Source organism: Canis lupus, chromosome 17 (genome assembly GCF_048164855.1).
Source record: "Canis lupus baileyi chromosome 17, mCanLup2.hap1, whole genome shotgun sequence".
Classification (NCBI taxonomy): Eukaryota; Metazoa; Chordata; class Mammalia; order Carnivora; family Canidae; genus Canis; species Canis lupus.
The window spans coordinates 51743488-51763819 of record NC_132854.1 but is presented as its reverse complement, the minus strand read 5'-3'; the positions used below and the strand labels follow the sequence as shown (position 1 = coordinate 51763819).

The 20332-nt window shown below is 34.9% G+C and overlaps 1 protein-coding gene across 6 annotated transcripts in view; it reads left to right on the top strand.

The window, feature by feature from the left end:
* The window catches only part of SUGT1 (SGT1 homolog, MIS12 kinetochore complex assembly cochaperone), a 61763-nt gene that overhangs the window by 7500 nt on the left and 33931 nt on the right, over positions 1 to 20332 (top strand). For all 6 annotated transcript variants that reach the window (XM_072782911.1, XM_072782914.1, XM_072782915.1 and 3 more), the window contains 8 exons: positions 2281 to 2371; positions 3031 to 3100; positions 3976 to 4046; positions 7068 to 7121; positions 7597 to 7613; positions 9945 to 9979; positions 11597 to 11693; positions 12467 to 12574. In XM_072782911.1, the coding sequence (XP_072639012.1) occupies positions 2281 to 2371; positions 3031 to 3100; positions 3976 to 4046; positions 7068 to 7121; positions 7597 to 7613; positions 9945 to 9979; positions 11597 to 11693; positions 12467 to 12574 (543 nt within the window). The remainder of the gene's footprint in view (positions 1 to 2280; positions 2372 to 3030; positions 3101 to 3975; positions 4047 to 7067; positions 7122 to 7596; positions 7614 to 9944; positions 9980 to 11596; positions 11694 to 12466; positions 12575 to 20332) is intronic.

Genomic DNA, 20332 nt, shown 5'->3' with positions numbered 1-20332 from the left:
TACTTGACTCCATTTTTTAAAATTTATTTTTATTTTTTAATTTTTTTAAAATTTTTGTTTTACTTGACTCCATTTTATTTGTCTTTGTGCCTCCAGTGTCTGACCTTTGTTAACGTAACATGTTAAAAAATACATATAATTTGATGATCTAGGTACTAGTATAATTTATAATAGCTTTTTTCACCCTTAATAAGCCTGTTCTCTTGCTGAGGAGAGGCTTAGAAATTTGGTTTGCAGATATACTTGAGTAGATAGGTAAGAGCTTATCAGCTGTTTTCAAAATTGTTGAAAATTTAAGTGCAAGATGGTATTTAACTTAGGTAAATATTGGGAAACATTAATACAAATATTATTGGCGTGTAAAAGATACTTGGAATAAAGAGACGTTATCAGGAGACTGTGTGGTTTGGTTTTTAAAACCAAATTTGGAGTCAGACAGACTGGATTTGACACAGTCTTGTCACGGACTAGAAAGTGAGGGAATGGGGCAGCCTGGGTGACTCAGCAGTTTAGCATTGCCTTCAGCCCAGGGTGTGATCCTGGAGTCCCAGGATGGAGTCCCACGTCGGGCTCCCTGCATGGAGCCTGCTTCTGTCTCTGCCTGTGTCTCTGCCCCTCTCTCTCTGTCTCTCTCTCATGAATAAATAAATCCTTAAAAAAGAAAGGGAATGGATTTTCTCTGCACACTTGGGGAAGATCTTTCTAGTGAGAGGGAACAGCTGATGTAGAGCCCTGAGGTGTTTGAAGAACAGCAAAGAAGCCATTGTGGCTAGAGTAGGGGAGCAAGCGGATGAGTAATAAAAGATGAGATAAGAGAGCTAGTAGAAGGTCCTATCAAGGAGGGCCTTGGAGGTCACTGGAAGAACTTGGGCTTTTGCTCTGAGTCAGCTGAAAAGACACTGGAGAGTTTAATGTTTATTGACATAAACAAGATCTGATTTTCATTATTGCTCGGATCAGGATAATAGAGGTGAAGAACATAGAAAATGGTTTGGATTTTAGGTATATTGTGTTTTAGATAAATGGTTACCAAGTATGGCATACATTGCTTTTGGGGAATCCTGCTACTAAATTAAAGCAAAATCAATGTCATGTCGTTATTTGTTTATTTTTATTTTTTTAAGGATTCTATTCACGAGAGACAGAGATAGAGAGAGGCAGAGACACAGGCAGAGGGAGAAGCAGGCTCCATGCAGGGAGCCCGAGGTGGGACTCAGTCCCGGGTTTCCTGGATCCCGCCCCAGGCTGAAGGTGGCACTAAACCAGTGAGCCACCGGGACTGCCCTGTCATGTCGTTATTGAAGTAATTTTATCTTTTAAGAAAACTAGCAAATCCGTAGGATGTGTGAGCACTGGGTAGAGAATCAAAACATTCTCACTTGCCAACATTTTGTCCTTGGCCTCACTGATCATGCTGTCTCTTCTTTTTAAAAATATTTTATTTATTAGAGACAGAGCATGAGCACAAGTGGGGGAGTGGCAGGCAGAGGGAGAGGTTAGAAGTAGGCTCCTCGCTGAATAGGGAGCCTGATGCGAGGCTTGATCCTAGGATGCTGAGATCCTGACCTGAGACAAAGGCAGACGCTTAACCAGCTGAGCTACCCGGGTGACCCGCCCCCCCCCATGCTATCTCTTCTTGCATCATTGTTGTTCCAGCTACCACTTATATGCTGTGACTCCCCAGGGGGTGACAAAGTTTTAATCTAATAAATCTTGATCAGTTGATAGCTATCTGTGAGGTACTGTATCTGGGCTTTTGTGCTGTAATTTCTTAGGGTTGTCTGCTATTGACAGAGGATGGGAGAGGGCCAGATAAGCTTCATTGTGTCTTTATTGATTCTGTTAACCTCCCTGAGCTCTAGATTTAACTTCTAGGTTTGTTTGTTTGTTTTTATTGGACAGTTTTACATTTACTAGGCATCTCAAATTCTACATGATCTTTGAGTCTTTTCCTAATTAGAGGGAGAAAATCTGTGACGTTCAATATATATCGTCTCAATTCTTCAGAATAAATGAAGTGATAGTAATTACCATTTATTGAGTTCCTACTATAGTCCAGGAATTGTGCTAAGATACTACATTAGATTGTGGGTTTGGGGTGAGGAGAATGGAGAAGAGGAGATATTGATCCTCTTGCAAAGAAAAGCACCAAGCTTATTTCATTGTTATCTTTCCTCCAAATAGCTTATGATATTAGGTTATTTGATTAAAAATCATGTTTAATTAGAATTCAGTTGCTTTTAAAAAACATTTATTGACACAACATGTTTGTATTTGTAGGAGCTGACTAAGGCTTTGGAACAGAAACCAGATGATGCGCAATATTATTGTCAAAGAGCTTATTGTCACATTCTTCTTGGGAATTACTGTGGTAACTTTACTGAATATATTATTTCTTCTTTATAAATTTTGCCCAAGATGCAGTGAGTCAAATGGAATAGAGATTATCCTTGAGGATTTTTAAATTGATCTTCCATACAATGTGTGAAGTGGCTGAAACATGACAAACATGTTGAGCAATACCTATACAAATGTTCTGGGTGTCTCTTCCTTCAGTGGGTGAATTTATATAGATTTCATTTGTAGTTCTTGGATATACTAAAAATAGCATCACATTTATTGTTTTACAGACTATAAATGAAATGCTCTTATTTGTAACTTATGTAAAAAAGAATGCCTTTATGTTACTTGTGTAACTTTTAATTGTTCTGAATAGAGAATCTGGGTAGGGAAAAGTAAATACCTTGAGTCAAATTACATAAATGATGTTCATGAGAAATTAGATGAGTTTTGTGACAAAGCTTTATATGTTGACTGAATAGCTTTAAAAAGGAAGCTAAATATTAGCCTAATAAGATGTGAGTAATATTTTTTGGATTATATCTTGGATTAGTTTTTCCTAACTTAAAAGCATTTGTCCATCACACCAACTTGAATACTGGAAAATGTAGGGCTGATTCAAATTTTGTGTGTAATTTGTTAGGTCCATAAATTACTAAATACCCCCTCCCGTTTTGTTTTTGTACATAGATGCTGTTGCTGATGCAAAGAAGTCTCTTGAACTTAATCCAAATAATTCCATTGCTATGCTGAGAAAAGGGTATGCATTATCTACTCTAATTGGGTCTGAACTGTAGATAGTAGGTGTTTACTTTGTTAAATGAATGCATTTTAAGTTTTACGTAAATAGTAAATTCTGTATACATTTTATAGCTGAGATAGGATCCAATTTAATTTTTATTTTTTTATTTTTTAAAGATTTTATTTATTTATTCATTATAGACATAGAGATTGGTGGGCAGAGACACAGGCAGAGGGAGAAGCAGACTCCATGCCGGGAGCCTGACGCGGGACTTGATCCCAGGACTCCAGGATCACACCCTGAGCTCACGCTAAACCGCTGAGCCACCCGGAGATCCCCTCAATTTTAAATATAACTTTATACTTCTGTTAATTATAGTAGGTAATAAGAGATACATAGTGTGTTTTAAAATAGTGGCGATTGAAATAATTACAAGAAATGATGAAACTGATGGATTTCAAATCTCTTTTTTGTTTATTGTTTGGACTTTACTGTATTTAACTGACTAGAGAACATCTTATTTGTCAGCTAGGCTGGACAGGCTACATTTAATGTTGTGAAAACCGTCTGTGTTCTTTATATCTCAGCTTGTTGCTGTTGCTAATTATAACTTTATTCTTAAGAAACTTCTTTAGTTTCTTAGCGTAACTATATTTTGGAATAAGCAAGTGTATACAATTAAAAACAAGAAATTCCTTCTGAAATGAGTTCCAAAATTACATTTTAATGGAAGTTATATTTAATGTTACAGTATATTAGAAAACCTCTTGGCTTATTAAAATATACTTAAATTATTTCTTTTACCAATTGAGAGTACAAGTATATTTAATTCAGAAAGCCTTTTTGCGTGATCTCACGTGTGTGTGGTATTTGTTTTTAATGTGCTCATGCAGGATATGTGAATACCATGAAAAAAACTATGCTGCTGCTTTAGAAACTTTTATAGAAGGACAGAAATTAGATAGTAAGTATTGGAATTCTATGTTAATAAAGAATCCATTATTTCTGTGTATTAAATACCATGGCTGAATTGTGTTAGTGTAATCTCAAGTTCATCGTAGAAAGCCAATACCTTTCTTCTTAGGTTTTCTGTTGATTGCAAAATTTGAGTTTACTTAAAACTGATTAAATTGGTCTCTCTTCAGCATTTTTTTCTTTTTTTTTTTCTTTAGCATTTAAATCACAGATGAACTTTACCGTTAGAGGTTAAAAACTATATAAACCTCCAGTGTGCTTCCTCTACTTAGTCTGGCTTTAAATTTTTCTAATTGACAAGTGAAAGTTTAATTTGATTTTCAGAAGTCTGTTCAGTTTAAGTTACTATTCAGATGGCTGAGATAGGAAGTTTTACAACAGATTTTTTTATTAAGTGAAGTGTCAGCTTGGGTAAGTTGTGATAGGAAGAAACTTGGAGCTTTGAGAGTATTAGGAGTTTTTAATGTCTACTTCAGAAAAGTATATGAAAATTAGTAGTATGGATGTCTGTGCACACGTGTAGAAATTTTAGAGGAGCCAAAAATCAAGAGTCTACAAAATACTGACAAGATGTAAGTAATCTCATAGATATAGACTACATAATTGAAATTGTGTACCATTGTTTATCTTCCTCTAATGATTGAGTCTTATCACAGTTCTCTAGAGCAGTGCTTCCTAAGTAGGGATGATTTTGCTCTCTGGAAGACATTTAGCAATGTCTGAAGAGATTTTTTGATTTTCATGACTGGTGGATGGGAGATGTGCTGTTGATACCTAGTGAGTAGAGGCCTGGGATGCTGGTAAACATCCTACATGGCACAGGATTGTCCCCCACAACAGAGAAGTAGCTGGTCCAAAATAGCAGTAGTGCTGGAGTTGGGAAACTCTCCTCTAAAGTATTGCATGAGTATGTTTTTATATTTTTAAAAATTTTCTGTTGTAATGCTTTGAGTATTTGCTTTTCTGCTCTCTACCCGCTTGAGAGAGGACAGTGGACCCAGCTTTGCAATTGGAATCTCCAAATTAGGAGGGAGTAGTGATACATAAATAAGTTGGCTATTCAGTTAGCAAGCCAGCATATCTTCACTTTAAGCAAATTCTAAAGAATCCAGTTATCCTGCACCTTGATATACATTGGAAAGCCTTCAAGAGACATAAATCATTCCATCTTGTAGATTTCTAAGCCCTGTTCCTTATTTTTTTCATAGCAATAGAAAGTTCCTCACCTGAATTTTTTTCCTTTATTAGTGTCTTACTGCCATTGACTTTTATCCTAGAATTATTTGAGTCTGCCTCAAATAGAGGTGCCTGTTTTTCAGTAAAATTGCTTTTATGAATATTTTAATTTAAAGGCAAATTTGTTCTTTAATTTTAAGGAAAATGTATGTTAAACTGTTAGGGTTCTCATATTACTGGGGTAAACCATTTATAACTTATCTTTTATTCTGTTTGGTATAATAGGAAGTTTGGTTTTATTTACTAATTTGTATAATACATTATTCAAATCTATAATTTTTTTTAAAGATTTATTCAATTGGGACACAGAGAGGCAGAGACATAGGCAGAGGGAGAAGCAGGCTCCATGCAGGGAGCCCAATGTAGGCCTCGATCCCAGGACCCTGGGATCATGACCTGAGCCAAAGGCAGATGCTCAACCACTGAGTCATCAAGGTGGCCCCAAATCTAGGATTTTGATATAATTGCTCCCCCCAATAGAATGAATGTGTGTGTGTGTGTAGGTTATTACTTAAGGCCTATATAGTTGATTTTCACTTATAAAATACTAGAAAATTTCATTTTAAGAAATTTTTATTTTTCAGTAATCTTGCCTGCAATTTGTTTGAATTTACAAACTTTTGTTTAGAGTACTTCTAATAATTTTTAACATCATATTGGATTAGACCCTGTGCTGTTTAGATAGATTTATTGTTCTGCGTCTTTAAAGATTAATAATTTGTTTACGTTTATGTTTACATTGCTGTGTCTAAATGTATAGTTCACCATCTGTAGTGTCTTGATTGCAATGGAATCGGGAGATAGGACAGAACTGCACAAAGTGCAAAGGTTTTTTGGTCTTGGTAGAAATGGCATGGTAACGGAAAGGCTATTGAGAGAATAGTAGAATAAGTAGGTAGCTGCATTTAGAGAACAAACCTGGGGGTCAGGAGAGGCTTCTAGACCTTGGTCCAGCTGTTCGGTACCAGACTTCCATCCCAAAACACTGATGGTGTATTGGGATTCTTTTTTTTTTTTTTTTTTTTAATTTAAAGATTTTATTTATTTATTCGTGAGAGACACACACAGAGAGAGAGAAGCAGAGACACAGGCAGAGGGAGAAGCAGGCTCCATGCAGGGACTCCGATGTGGGACTCTATCCTGGGTCGCCAGGATCACACCCTGGGCTGCAGGCGGCGCTAAACCGCTGCGTCACCGCGGCTGCCCGGTGTATTGGGATTTTTTTTTTTTTTTTAAGATTTTTATTTACTTATTTATTCATAGAGATGCAGAGAGAGAGAGAGGCAGAGACACAGGCAGAGGGAGAAGCAGGCTCCATGCAGAGAGCCCGATGCGGGACTCGATCCCGGGTCTCCAGGATCATGCCCTGGGCTGCAGGCGGCGCTAAACCGCTGCGCCACCGGGGCTGCCCTGGGATTCTAATTCAGGTCTGATTCTGTTGTGTGAGAGGAAGCTTCTTTAACAGACAAAGAGTGGGGGAAAATGTAGATTATTTGTATTTGGGAACCAGTAAGGTTGACTGTGGTTAAAACCAATTTTTTTTTTAACTGAAATTCTTCAAGCTGAATACTTAAATGTTAAACGTGTTAGTATGTTTATAATTGTAATATTATGGTTGCTATAAACTCTGTTAGGATAAGTATTTTTGTCTAATTTTCTGCTGAATTCCCAGTGCCTGAAGCACTGTTTGGAACATGTATATATTCAAGAAGTATTTGTCGAATGACTGTATTGGGTGGTGCAGATGATTGATGATACACTATGTTTTTTCTAGGTGCAGATCCTGATTTCACTGTCTGGATCAAAAAGTGTCAAGAGGCTCAGAATGGTAAATATATAGGTTTTCCATGTCTTTCAATTTTCAAAGAAGTAAATATTTGACATTTTGGATTTAAACAGATTGTTCTAGGGCAGCCCGGGTGGCTCAGAGGTTTAGCTCCGCCTTTGGTCCTGGGGTGTGATCCTGGAGACCCTGCATGGAGCCTGCTTCTCCCTCTGCCTCTTTCTCTCTGTCTCTCTCATGAATAAATAAATAAAATCTTTAAAAAAAAATAAAATAAAAAAAATCATGAATAAATTAAAAAAATCTGGATTTGTTTCACAGTTGTATTACCAGTAAGAAGTTACTGAAGAGTCTTCAATGACTCCAGGATGCAAAATTAAACTACTTTCTTTTATTTGGAATGTATGGAAAATAGGTTTATGTAATCAATAAGTATGTTTGTGCTACAGAAGTCATGTATGTAACTTTGCCTATAAATCTGCTGTTAACTGGAAATGTTTTCCTTTTATGTTTTTAATAGGATCACAGTCTGAGGTGGTAAGTACAAAATTTTTATCCTTCATGTTCTCACTTATATATAATTTTGCCATATTTACTTGAGACAGGCCTCTGAATGATCTTTCTTTTGCTTAGATCGTAAGCAATTCCGTGTAAATATTTTTTCCTTTAGTAAGTGAAATAATACCATTTTTGGTGAAATAAATATACAGGTTTATAGTCATAAAAATTACTGGGCTTGTTTAATGTGTGATTCAAGTTGATTTGGCATATTTTAGTATGGTCAGGGTGGTTACTTTTTATCTTTTCCTTGCTGAAAAGTCCTCACATTTAGGTTTAATGTCTGCTTTGGAAGCACTTTCAGGATTTATCATGGTGTACTAAGAACACAAAAGTAAAGTAAAATTTGGAAATGTTTATCACTGTCCAATTCAGTTTCACATTTGTTATTTTGGACATGAAGATTTCCAAGTCTTTTCAGTTATTATAAACTACGGTGGAGTTGAAAGTTGATTTTTTTTTTTTTAACCGATTAGGTTTATATATAACACACATAGTTACATTATGGCTAGTGGTTTTTAGCAATGATCACGTGAAATTCAGTCAGGAGATAATGTGTGTAGTCTTTATGAGTGGTTACTTAACCCATTTGGATCTCTTTGTGTCTGAAGATGATTGACATCTTTGTCTTCCAGAATTACATTGTGACACTGAGAAACTATTTTATTTGCACTTGCTTCGTTTATAAACTGGCCCAATAGAGCTAATCTACTTCAGGCAGGTTGTTGTGAGCATCAGGCCAGAAATGTTTATATATAGTGACTGGAGTTTTGAACATCACCAAAAGTGAACCCTGCCTCTTATCCCTGTACCTTAAAGGCTTGTCCATAGTCCTAAGGATGATGGATGAGGGAAGTATTTAAAAGTTGGCTTCCTTTGGAGTACCTGGGTGGCTCAATTGGTTAAGTGTCCAACTCCTGATGTAGGCTCAGGTCATGATCTCAGGGTCATGAAATCCAGCTCCGTGTCAGGATCCATGCTTAGTGCAGAGTCTTACTGTCCCGCCTACCCCCCCCCCCCAATAAATAAATAAAATCTTTAAGTACGTAAATAAAAGTTGGCTTCCTTTGCCTGCAGGTTTTTTTTTTTTTTCTTAAATACTATTATATTTGGGATTGGAACTATTTCTGAAAACAACAGAATAGCATTTGAATGGTACTTTGTCTAGTAACACAAACAGCTGTTTAGCCACAGTGAATTTTGTTATTGCTGTGGTTCACACTAGTTTAATCTTTGTACCAAGGTGAACTGGAATAGTCTGTTCTAGTCATTATCTCTACTTGCTCACCTGGATTCAGGTGTTTCTCAGTGGTTAACACTGGAGAGTAATTCTGAGTTAGACTCAAATGGGTAGATGGGTTTTATTATCTTCTTCTAAATTTCATCTCTTTCCTATCATTTAGGGACAACTTAGAGGTCATTTACGACTCAGGGCAAGTTCTTTAATAAGTCTTAACTGGTACATGTGTAGTTTAGGAAAGTAGGTATTGACCAAGAGCTGTTACTTGATGGATGATGTAGAATGTTGCCGAGAGACCATAAATGGAGTAAGGTGTTACCTGGAAGGCACCATGGAAATGTTCCTTCATACGTTCCAGAGTAGCGTTTGATGCCACTGTTAAGTCTGAAGGTTATATACTGTTTCTAAAAAAAAATTTTTTTTTTTTAAATGTCATTGTTATTTTTGGTGTAGAGAGACTTGGAACTCGACTTTTAAATGTAGCCTTTTCCAGTCTTCCCCTTAGAAAGTTTTTTGGGTTTTATTTATTTTTATGTTATTTTATTTTTTTACTTCAATTTAGTCAACATATAGTGTATTGTTAGTTTCAGAGGTAGAATTTAGTGATTCATCAGCTGCGTATAACACCCAGTGCTCATTCCATCAAGTGCCCTAGTTAATGCCCAGCACCCAGTGCTCCATCCCCCATCCACCTCCCCTCTAGCAACCCTCAGTTTGTTTCCTATAGTTAAGAGTCTATATGGTTTGTTTTCCTCTGTTTTCATCTTATTTTTACTTCCCTATTTGCTTTTATCTTAGAAGAAAAATCTTTTTTGAAGTTTTAATTCCTAAAATTATAAAAAATGTTGAACATTCTAATATTTTGTGAAGGCTAGTATTATTTAGCAATTAATGGATACCATGCTTTGTTTTTGAGGAATATTTTCATGTAATTACTCCATATCAAAGTAACCATAGCACTGAGTAAATTAACAATACGTGCATTTTATTTTATTTTATTTTTTTTAATACGTGCATTTTAATACACAGTTGCTAATTTGTAAAAATTTCTTTCAACTTACCAAAATCAGTCTGATTCTCAAAGGACTCATCAGTCAAAAATCAAGTAAGTGTTTCTTCTTCATAAAATAATGTATAATAAATATGCCCAAAGGGAAAAATCCTGTTCTTTAATAATAATAAGCAAGTCCTTATCCTGTGATTTTCAGTGGTTTTTAGTTTTTTTAGAAATTGTGTTTAGCTTGGAAAAACTAATTCTAAGGATGTTTACTGATTGATATTGTGTTTATATTAAGGTTAAATTCAAATCACTTCTCCATTTTAAAGTTTCTTCATCTGGTTCCATATTATGTCACCTTTCCATGTATGGCAAGAACCTCTTCCACTTATTATTACACGGGTAAATTAGTAGTAGGATTGTCAAATTGTAACTACCTTTTATATTTTAGAGTAAATTTTTAATAGTAATTCTACATGAGTTGATAGTGACTGTTGCTCAAGGCAACAGTTAGGGTAATGAATTTAGCATCTAGCAAATATTTGAATTTATTTTTAATTATTCCTTAGTCACGTGTACAACTTGTATTCTTAGGACTGTAACAGAAAAAAAGACAAGGCATTGATCTGGAGCTTTACATCCTTACTGAATTTCAGAGGGAAACAGATTCTTAAAGTTAATTTCTTTAATCAAGGTGCATTTTAATTACCTAAAATGGCTTGGAAATGTTAGAACAACCTATTCGTGCTCTTTCTGGGGAGATTTAGGGTGACTTTCCAAGTACCAAGTAGACAAGGAACTTTGACTAGCTTGGTGGCAGGAGCAGGTATAGAACACAAACATCAAGTAATAATTACGGTGTTTGGAGCATAAAATTATCCAAAATTGATTTAATACTGTTATTGTGTACCAGGCATTGTGGTTAGTCCTAGAAATGTAATAGTGGGCAGGATAGATAAGTGGCTTTGCCTCATGACATTTATAATCTAATATAGTCACATTTGAAAGTGAGGATCCGTACATTTTTAGAGCCTTCTGTGGGAAAGATACACATAATTAGAATCTCTAGGCACATTAGTTTTCCCATGTACCTTGAGACCGAAAGAAGATACTGTATTTAATGTTTTGCCTGGCCAGAATGAGTTAAATTTTAAGTTATTTTAATTTTAGCTCATTTGCTTCTGTTCCCCGTGTTCAGGGCTGTTGGCCCTAGCTAGTTTCAGTTAAGAGATTTTTGATGTGTGGAGTCCAGCTGACCTGGTTCCGGTGTAACACCTGCTGCTGATTGATGGATTGCTTTGCCCTTCTGGGCATTTCATCTGTAAAAAAGGGATAGAAGTGCTTTTTCTTAGTATTAGGTTGAAATGAAAGTGTAATGCTATTAATGATATAACGGTTAGCTGTTAAGAGTAAATTTCATCTTCAGCATTAGCTTAAGCACAATATTAGAGATATAAATCAGAACCCAGAAAATCATGTATGTATTTAAGTCTCCTGGAAAGGTTTGAGGCATCATACCCTACTGTTCTTTTTCATTAGTACAGATCAAAGAAAATTAGTTATATAAAACTGTTTCTGTGACTCACTATCTGCTTTGCTAATTTGTTCCTCAAGGTGGAGCTCTTGTTGTTTATCAGACTGTAGTTTTTAATCTTGTCAAAATGTAAAGCAGCAGCTTTAAGAAAATTAGATGTTCTGAGGTGTTTTTTTTTTCTTTTTTAATAGGTATGACTGGTATCAAACAGAATCTCAAGTAATCATTACACTTATGATCAAGAATGTTCAGAAGAATAATGTAAATGTGGAATTTTCAGAAAAAGAGGTTATTATAATCTTTGAACCATTTTTTTGTTTTGAGATTAAATTATTTGCAAATATAGTATATTGGAGAATAATCTATAGCAATAATCTATATATATAATGATATATCAGATATATCATTTCTTCCTGAGACATAGAGAATGCTGATGAAGATCTGAAGCATTGCTTTTCAGCCTGAATGATTTTACATTTTGAGACTAAAGTATACTGTAGATTATAGCTAGATGTTTCTTTTTCTTTAGATTTAAAATTCAAAGGAGAATTTGATAAATATAAAAAACATTAGTAAGATATATGATTTGGCTACATTTGTGTGGTATACTTTATGAAAAAGGTCTTATTTGTTGTATGATTTATAGGTCTTAGAATTTACTTAACCACATTAAATTAGTGTGACTTTAATAACTTGTTTTTTTTAGCATTTAGTAGAAAACTTTAATGATACTTTAGTGGTAGAAGTGTTTTGCATATGAATATTTTCTTTTGTTATAAATTGTATTGTTTTGCTCTTATATCTTAAGTTTTGTAGAGACTAAATGTTATATACATGTTTGAAACATACTATTTTCTGCTTATTTAATTATGTCTGTGAGAATCCATGTAAAGGTTATCAGGTAGAAAGGATGGTTTTGCATTTTTTAAATCTGATATTCGGTATAAAGTGTTTAAAGTAATCTGCAGTGGTATTGAAATTCTGTAATTATGTTCAGTGTAAGTATTTTATGTTTCATTATATAAATTTATGAACTGTGCTGCTAATTTTGTATTTATTAGTTGTCTGCTTTGGTGAAACTTCCTTCTGGAGAGGATTACAATTTGAAACTGAGACTTCTTCATCCTATAATACCAGAACAGAGCACATTTAAAGTACTTTCGACAAAGGTAAGACAATTTTTAAAGAGTCGTCAGTAGCGAGGGGATCTGGCTGGCTCTGTTTTAAGAGCATAAACTCTTGATCTTGGGGTCATAAGTTCAAACCCCCCATCGGGTATAGAGATTACTTAAAAGTAAATGAGTAAAAGAGTTGTCAGTAGTAATACTTTAAATATATAGAAATATTGGTCAACTAATCACCCATGTGATTATAAGCCTATAGATCCTTTTAAGCACATATCTTCAAATTCAAAGGGACAGGTAAATAAGGACCATAAATTTTGAGTAACCGTTTTCCCCTCCCTATATTTTAGGGCAATGGAATATAAAAATCAATTTAACCTCAATAGTGTTTGTATACTTAGATTGGAATAATATTTATTAAAGAGGTTTTCAAAAAAGATGAAAGCCTCTTTTTAAGATTTGATACCAACAATGTTCTTCTCTTGAACTTGTCTGTTTGTACGTACAAATACTTTGTCACCCTGCCTTCACACAAAAATATGAACTATGAAGAGGAATCTGCTCTTTGTTTTTTAACTAAGCTGAATTTTAGAATACTTTGTTATGATAAAATAATGAATATAATTTAAATTACATTTTGAGTAATTATATAACTTTTAGATTTCTTTATATTTTCAAAAAGAAGTAAAATATGCAATAGAATTAAAATTCATGTAACGTTTTAAATACTGATCAAAAGATGCAGAGAGTATAATTAAGTTGGACAAGTACTCAGTTGAAAAATAAAAAAATCTGACTCTGGCTCTTTGCTTGCCTTATAAATTTAGACTAGTTACAAAATTATTATAGGACTAAATTTCACTCTTTAAAAATGAGAGATACGGACTAAGTGAGCTCTGAAATTTTTCATCCATAAAATTGTATAAAGGTGTATAATGAATTAATGACAACAGATGATATGAGTGGACTTTTTCCATCACTACACCTTCTTTATACACGTCTTACAACATTCTATGTTAGTAACTATTGAGTTTTAGTTCTAAGGATGTGTGAATTTTCCTATCCTAGAATAGATTCAGGATTGGCCCGTGTACGGGAGAATTTCATAACTGGGCCTACAGAAAGAAGACGATACCTGCAGAGCATTTGAGCACAAGTGCAAAGTTAAGAAGTGGTAGTTTTTTGCATCTAGTTAGAAGTGATTTGGCCACTTACTACTGATTTGAAGATTATAAAGTACAGCGCTGTTAAATTATGAGTGGAGAGAAGAAACTGTTGTTTGGATGATAGAAAGTGAGAAAAAGGGATAAAATCTTAAGCCAGATTTTAGTCTTACTGACCCCATCCACATAGTGTAGAATTTGTTTAATAAAAGAAGTGTAAATAATCAACCACAAAACTCTAGCTAGATTTGAGAGGTCAGAAAATTATGAGTTTGGCATTTTTATACATATTTTTATCAACAGGTTGTTAATGCATGTTCTTTTGAAGTAGTTTAAATGGAAACTGATTAATGTGACTAGATTGTAAATGACTTAAAAACGTGTGTGTTAAAAAAAAAAAAACGTGTGTGTTACTCATCTAATTTATGGACAAATAGAATGTGGTGATAAATGCACAAGTCTTTGTGGCTAGAATTTTGGATGTTAACAAAGCCCTGTTATCTCTCATTCTTTATTCTCCTTTGACTCTTGAGTGCTTGTTGATTCAAATCATTCTGCCCCTCTGCTGTATTCCCAGTTGCTGTTTTGTCCCTTTCTTCTTTAAGTGCTACATAATAACTACTTTACTTTTTTGTATAGTAGTTTATGTAAACATTTTATTTCTCTTGCATTTAGTCTGTGAGGATAAGAAGCATATCATATTTGTGTGTTTATATGCTCCAAAAGAGAATGCTCCAGTTAACTCTACAAACAATGAGTAATTTTTTAGTATAAGTATGTTCCATGGGCACCTACGTAGCTCACTTGGTGTTAAGTGTCTGCCTTCAGCTCAGGTCATGATCCTGGGGTCCTGGGATCAAGCTCCACATTGGGCTCCTTGCTTAGTGGAGAGGCTGTTTCTCCCGCTCCCTGCCCCCACCACATTCTCTTTCTCTCTCAAACAAATAAATCTTAAAAAAAAAAAAAGTGTTGCATTTGCTAAATATGTCTAGCCCTGGGCATTGTACAGTTGAAATAATTGTACTTAATTTTATCTTAAAAGGAATGAAAGTTTTGAACCTTTTTTCATACAGCTTAGATTGTTATAATACTGAAAATAAAATATTTTGTGGGTTACTGAGGCTTACTTAGTGATGATGCTAAGAGAAAAAGTAATTTACTCGTCATGTGTATTCATGTCTTGACTCCTTTATGTGAGAAGAGGATGATTCTGCTTAGAAAAGTCTGCTTAAATTAGAGATTCTGTAAAATCTATGCTTTTTAAAGTGGCTATTTATTTGCTCTGAGAATCCATTTTTTTCTTTTCCATATTCAAGGTTGAATAAATGTTGCGTATTCATGTATAATCATTAGTTAAGTGTTATTAATTTAAGTGAAATATAATGTGCAATGAAAATAAAAGATGTAGGACTCTTAATGAAATAGCATATCTTAATCAAATATTTCACAATGTCATATATATGTTTTTCCAAGTCAGAATTCATATTTTTTTCAGTACCTCTGATAGTTATTTCTACCTTTTTATTGAATACCAGCTTTAATATCTGCCTCTTACTTCATTTTTTTTAAAGATTTTATTCATGAGAGACACAGAGAGAGAGGCAGAGACACAGGCAGAGGGAGAAGCAGGCTTCACCAGGGTGCCTGACGTGGGACTGGATCCTGGGTCTCCAGGATCAGGCCCTGGGCTGAAGGCGGCGCTAAACTGCTGAGCCACCCGGGCTGCCCTTAATTCATTTTCTTTTTTTCTTTTTTTTTTTTTTTTAATTTTTTTTTTAAATTTATTTATGATAGTCACACATTGAGAGAGAGAGAGAGGCGGAGACACAGGCAGAGAGAGAAGTAGGCGCCATGCACCGGGAGCCCGATGTGGGATTCGATCCCGGGTCTCCAGGATCGCGCCCTGGGCCAAAGGCAGGCGCTAAACTGCTGCGCCACCCAGGGATCCCTAATTCATTTTCTTTATTAAGAAACTGTAGTGTTTCTTTTGTTCTGTCTTGTTAATTTCATGACACTATACTCACAATCCCAGGATTATAACTTCAGTGATGGCGATGCTATGAAATAATTCATTTTAAAGAATATTTACTCCTCAAAAATTAGAATTTTCAAAATCCTTTGGAGTAAATTCACCCTTGTAGAAATGGTCTTCGGGGCATCTGGCTGGATCAGTTGGTGGATTGTGTGACTCTCAGTCTCAGGATTGTGGGTTCAAGTCCCACATGGGTGTAGAAATTATTTAAAAATAAAATAAAAAAAGAAATGATCTTCTATTCCTAGTTTTAGTCAAAGTAATTTTTTTTGTATTATATCTATATAAAACACAAAGGCTTTTAACTGGAATTGTGGGAAGTAAAATGTGTGTCTTTTCTTGGAGACAATAGCTCCCTTCTCCCCTCTTAACTAAATAAAATTTGAGAAGTTTTAGAGTGAATTCCTTTTCTTAATATTCATAGAAAAATCCTGATTATGATGATGTGATAGAGTTGGGGAATCTGGGCAGGATACTACTGCTTTTTTAAACAGATGTAGGGGTTTTGGGATTGCTTTGTATCTTTTTTTTTTTTTTTTTTTTTTTTGATTTTCTTTATTTTAGAGGGAACACATGTGAGCAGGGGGGAGAGGCCTGGAGGGAGGGAGAAAGAATCCCTAGTGGACTCCACACTAAGTGCAGAGCCTAACTCAGGGCTCAGTTGTGTGAACCTGAGATCATGATCGAAGCTGAAAATCAGGAGTCAGATGCTTAACTGATTGAGCCACTCTGGTGCCCCATGTTTTATGTCTTCTTGATACAGTGGTGAAGGTAATAGGCTTTTTTTTTTTTGATAAGTAATTAGTTCCCAATAATCTACAAATTGTTTTTGAAGTATATTCTTGCTACCTTCTCTACTAATGCATATTTATATATTTTCAAAAGAAAAGGATTTTACTGTAAATACAATGTCTATGGCTGTCTTTTTATTTTAGTTTTTAAAGATTTTGTTTATTTGATACAGAGCAAGCATCCCTGCACAAGCAGGAGGAGTGGCAGAGAGAGAAGCAGGCTTCTGAGCAGAGAGCCCAATGCAGGGCTCGATCCCAGGACGCTGGGATCCCAGCAGTTAGCTGACTGAGCCTCCCAGGCACCCTTATAGCTTTCTTTTTAAATTTAGCTGTACGTTTTGGATAATCTTTTTTTTAAGATTTTACTTATTTATTTATCAGAGACAGAGAGAGAGAATGGCAGAGACATAGGCAGAGGGAGAAGCAGGCTCTCCGCAGGAGCCCAGTGTGGGACTCGATCCGAACCCCAGGATTACGCCCTGAGTCAAAGGCAGATGCCCAACCACTGAGCCACCCAGGTGGCCCACATTTTGGATAATTTGTTTCATGCCGTTAAGTATTCTACAACAAATATTTCACTGTCTGCATTTTATTTAGCCAGACCCATACTGTTTGACCTGTGCAGAATTGTAGTAGGTAACTGTTTTGACTGCTGTATATTAGCCCATGTAATCCTCACAAATACTGCCTGATGTGTAGGTATTTTTATCATCTATTTACAGGTATAAACTGAACCCAGAGATGTTAAATAATTTGTCCAGATTTTTTAGCTAATTATAATGATGAAGATAATGGTAATTGCAGTCAGTTATTTGCCAGACACAGTGCTCTGTTCTTTTCATAGATGGTTTCATTTAACTCTTGTAAGTGTATGTGCTACTGAAGCGAGCACTCGTTTAACCCTCATAAGAACCCTAAATGAAGTAGAACCTATTAATCACTTTTTACGGGAGAAATAGAGGCTCAGTGAGATTAGTTACTTGTTCGTGGTCATATTTCCAATAAGTAGCACCTATTTATGACTCTTCACTGAAATTACACAATTGATAGTTTTTGTCTTGTTTTCAACCTCTGCTTATTTCTCAGGAAATAAGTAAAACATCTGGCAGTAAAATACTTCCAGCAAGTTGCATATCTTATCTGTCTCATCTATAAAATATGGATGGTAATCTCCTTTTTTTTAATAGAATTGTTCTATTAAGTGAGGTGATGTACATGATGCATGCAAGGTATATAATAGTGCTCAATAAATATTACTGCTATTATTATTTTATCCTGGTTACTTAGATTTTTATTCTGGTTATAAATCCAATGAATGAATATCATAGAAAATTTGGAAAAATACAAAAGAGCTGAGAAAATAATCATTCATTCTCACTACTAATGACATATGGCCTAGTTCCAGGAAGCTAGACTGTTTTCCTATATATTGAGATCTTTCACTACAGGTGATACATACTGCAATTTTTTGTTTATGGGAATATCTCTTCTCATTACTTTCTTTAAGAAGAAGAGAGTCTGGGACACCTAGGTGGCTGAGTGGTTGAGTGCCTTCAGCTCAGGGTGTGATCTTAGAGTTCTGGGATTGAGTCCAACATTGGGCTCCCTGCTGAAAGCCTACATCTCTCTCTGTGTCTCTGTCTCTTTCTCTGTGTCTCTAATGAATAAATAAGTAAAATCTTAAAAAAAAAAGAGAGAGAACAGTGTTTGTATTCTTATATGTATTATCACAGTGCCTGGTCCAGAGTAGGCTCTCAGTAAATATTTGAATTGTGATATTAGAATTTGGGTGAGTTTTCAGCTTTTTCTCATTAATTACTGTCTTCTGCATTTTAAAAAATGACTAAAATGATTTGAGCATAAAAATAAAAATGGTGGATGTGCAGTATGGCTTTAGGAAGACCGAGTTTACTCTTTTCAGATGAAGCAGTTAGATACAGCCATTAAGTGTGCAAAGAGCTGAGTAAGAGAACATTGGGAAAATTACATCCTAAAGGTCAGAAACAATTACTTAATGACTATAGCCTTGAAAGAGATGGTTGTCAAAACTTTGCCAGAAGAAAAAGAAGTTTAGCAGTAAACTGCCACAGCTCTCTAGTCTCTGAGAAAGATGTCTTCACTGTCAATCTGGCAATAAGTGGGAGCTTAACCCCTCTCCTAAGAATGTGGTGTCTGGATGCCATTGTCCCTTTTGGAGTAATGGCTTCCTTTTAAATCTGAAGTTTGAAGTATATATTAAATATAAAAAGTATTTGTGTAAAGAATTTAGAGGTGGATGGTAGTATGCAAAACATTGAACAATAATAATCTGGAAGAGCAGGGATTCTTACTAGTAATCTGTGTACTGCTTTGGGATATTATTGAAAGCCTTCCTCGTGCATATGAGTGGAACATTCAAACCAAAGTTTTAAGTTAACTTTTAAATGAGTTTTGAGTTAAATGCAAATAGAAAAGCTTATTAATTGTTGGAATAAAAATATCTGAAATTGGGCTTGTAACTTTAGAGGTACCTGCCAAAGTCATGAAAACTTAAAACCTCATTTTTAAAAGCATATATAAGCACTGAAAGTGAAATAGGTGTAAAAAGAAAGTCACAGGAAATTAGTTCCCCCACTTTTATTTTTTTTAAAAAGCTAATTAAGTGTGGTTTATTATGTGCAGCTATTTTAATGAATGGATTAAATATAATTTTAAGTTCAGGTCAACTTGTCTCACTTGATTCAGGGTTTTTACTAAGCTTTGACTTTGGCCTTACAAAGGCTTCTTTGTTCGTGCTGCACAATTACTCAGGTTATAGTGGCTTTGAGGAGATGTGAATGTTAGTGTCTGCTGCTCTTTAGGTGAAACAAGGAACTTTTTATAGACATTGTAAGTATAGGAACATGAGGTATGAATATAGGGTGCCCTGAAGCAGAGGTTAGTTAAGGATAGTGTTGATGTACACACTGCTTGCCAAGTCTTCATTTCCAGATGAGTTGAAAAAGGAGCAAGATGCAGTTTTAAATTTTAGGGTGATAATATCCCTTTTCAGTAACTGCTTGCTGTGTCATTGCCAGCTATTAGATTTTTGCCCTTTTGACAAATATTCCAGCAGTGACAAGTTCAAATTACTGAATTACTATCACTTAATACTATGTATGAGAAAATATTGGTAGTATTTTATTTTATAAAAATTAGTCATCATTTTAGAGAATTCTTTTATTTAGAATTTAAACACAAATTACGTTAAAAATACTGTACTTTTGGCCTCTTTCCCAGTGACATTTGTTTCATGGTGTTTTTCATTATGAAAACAGTTTCTTGTTACATTTCTGTGCTAAAGAAAATACATATACTCAGAGATCACACCCCTTCTATACCATCACTTCATGTCTGGTTAAAAGTATTGGCAGATTTCTCTGTTAGTCTTTTGTTAAGGTATTTTAAAATGCAAATTTTAAGGATTCTATCACTAAATGCAAGTGGTAGATTACCAGTAATTGCTAGTTGGAGTGATTTATCTGATTTAAAGGAGTCTCAAAGAACCAGCGTGAATAGGCTTGTCTTTTAGTTACATTTGTCTTTTGATTTTTTTTTTCCTATTTACAAAAGTAAATCCTTTTCTTAGAAAAAAAATAGAATATTCTATTAAAAAAAAAAAAGAATATTCTATTTTGAGGGGCACCTGGGTGGCTGAGTTGGTTGAGCATTTCAACTTTGATTTCAGCTCACACTCTGTGCTGGGTGTGGAGCCTGCTTGGGATTTTCTCTCTGCATCTTCCGAAGCCCCTCCCTCCGCTCACACTTCTTCTGTCTCTAAATAAGATCTTTTAAAAAA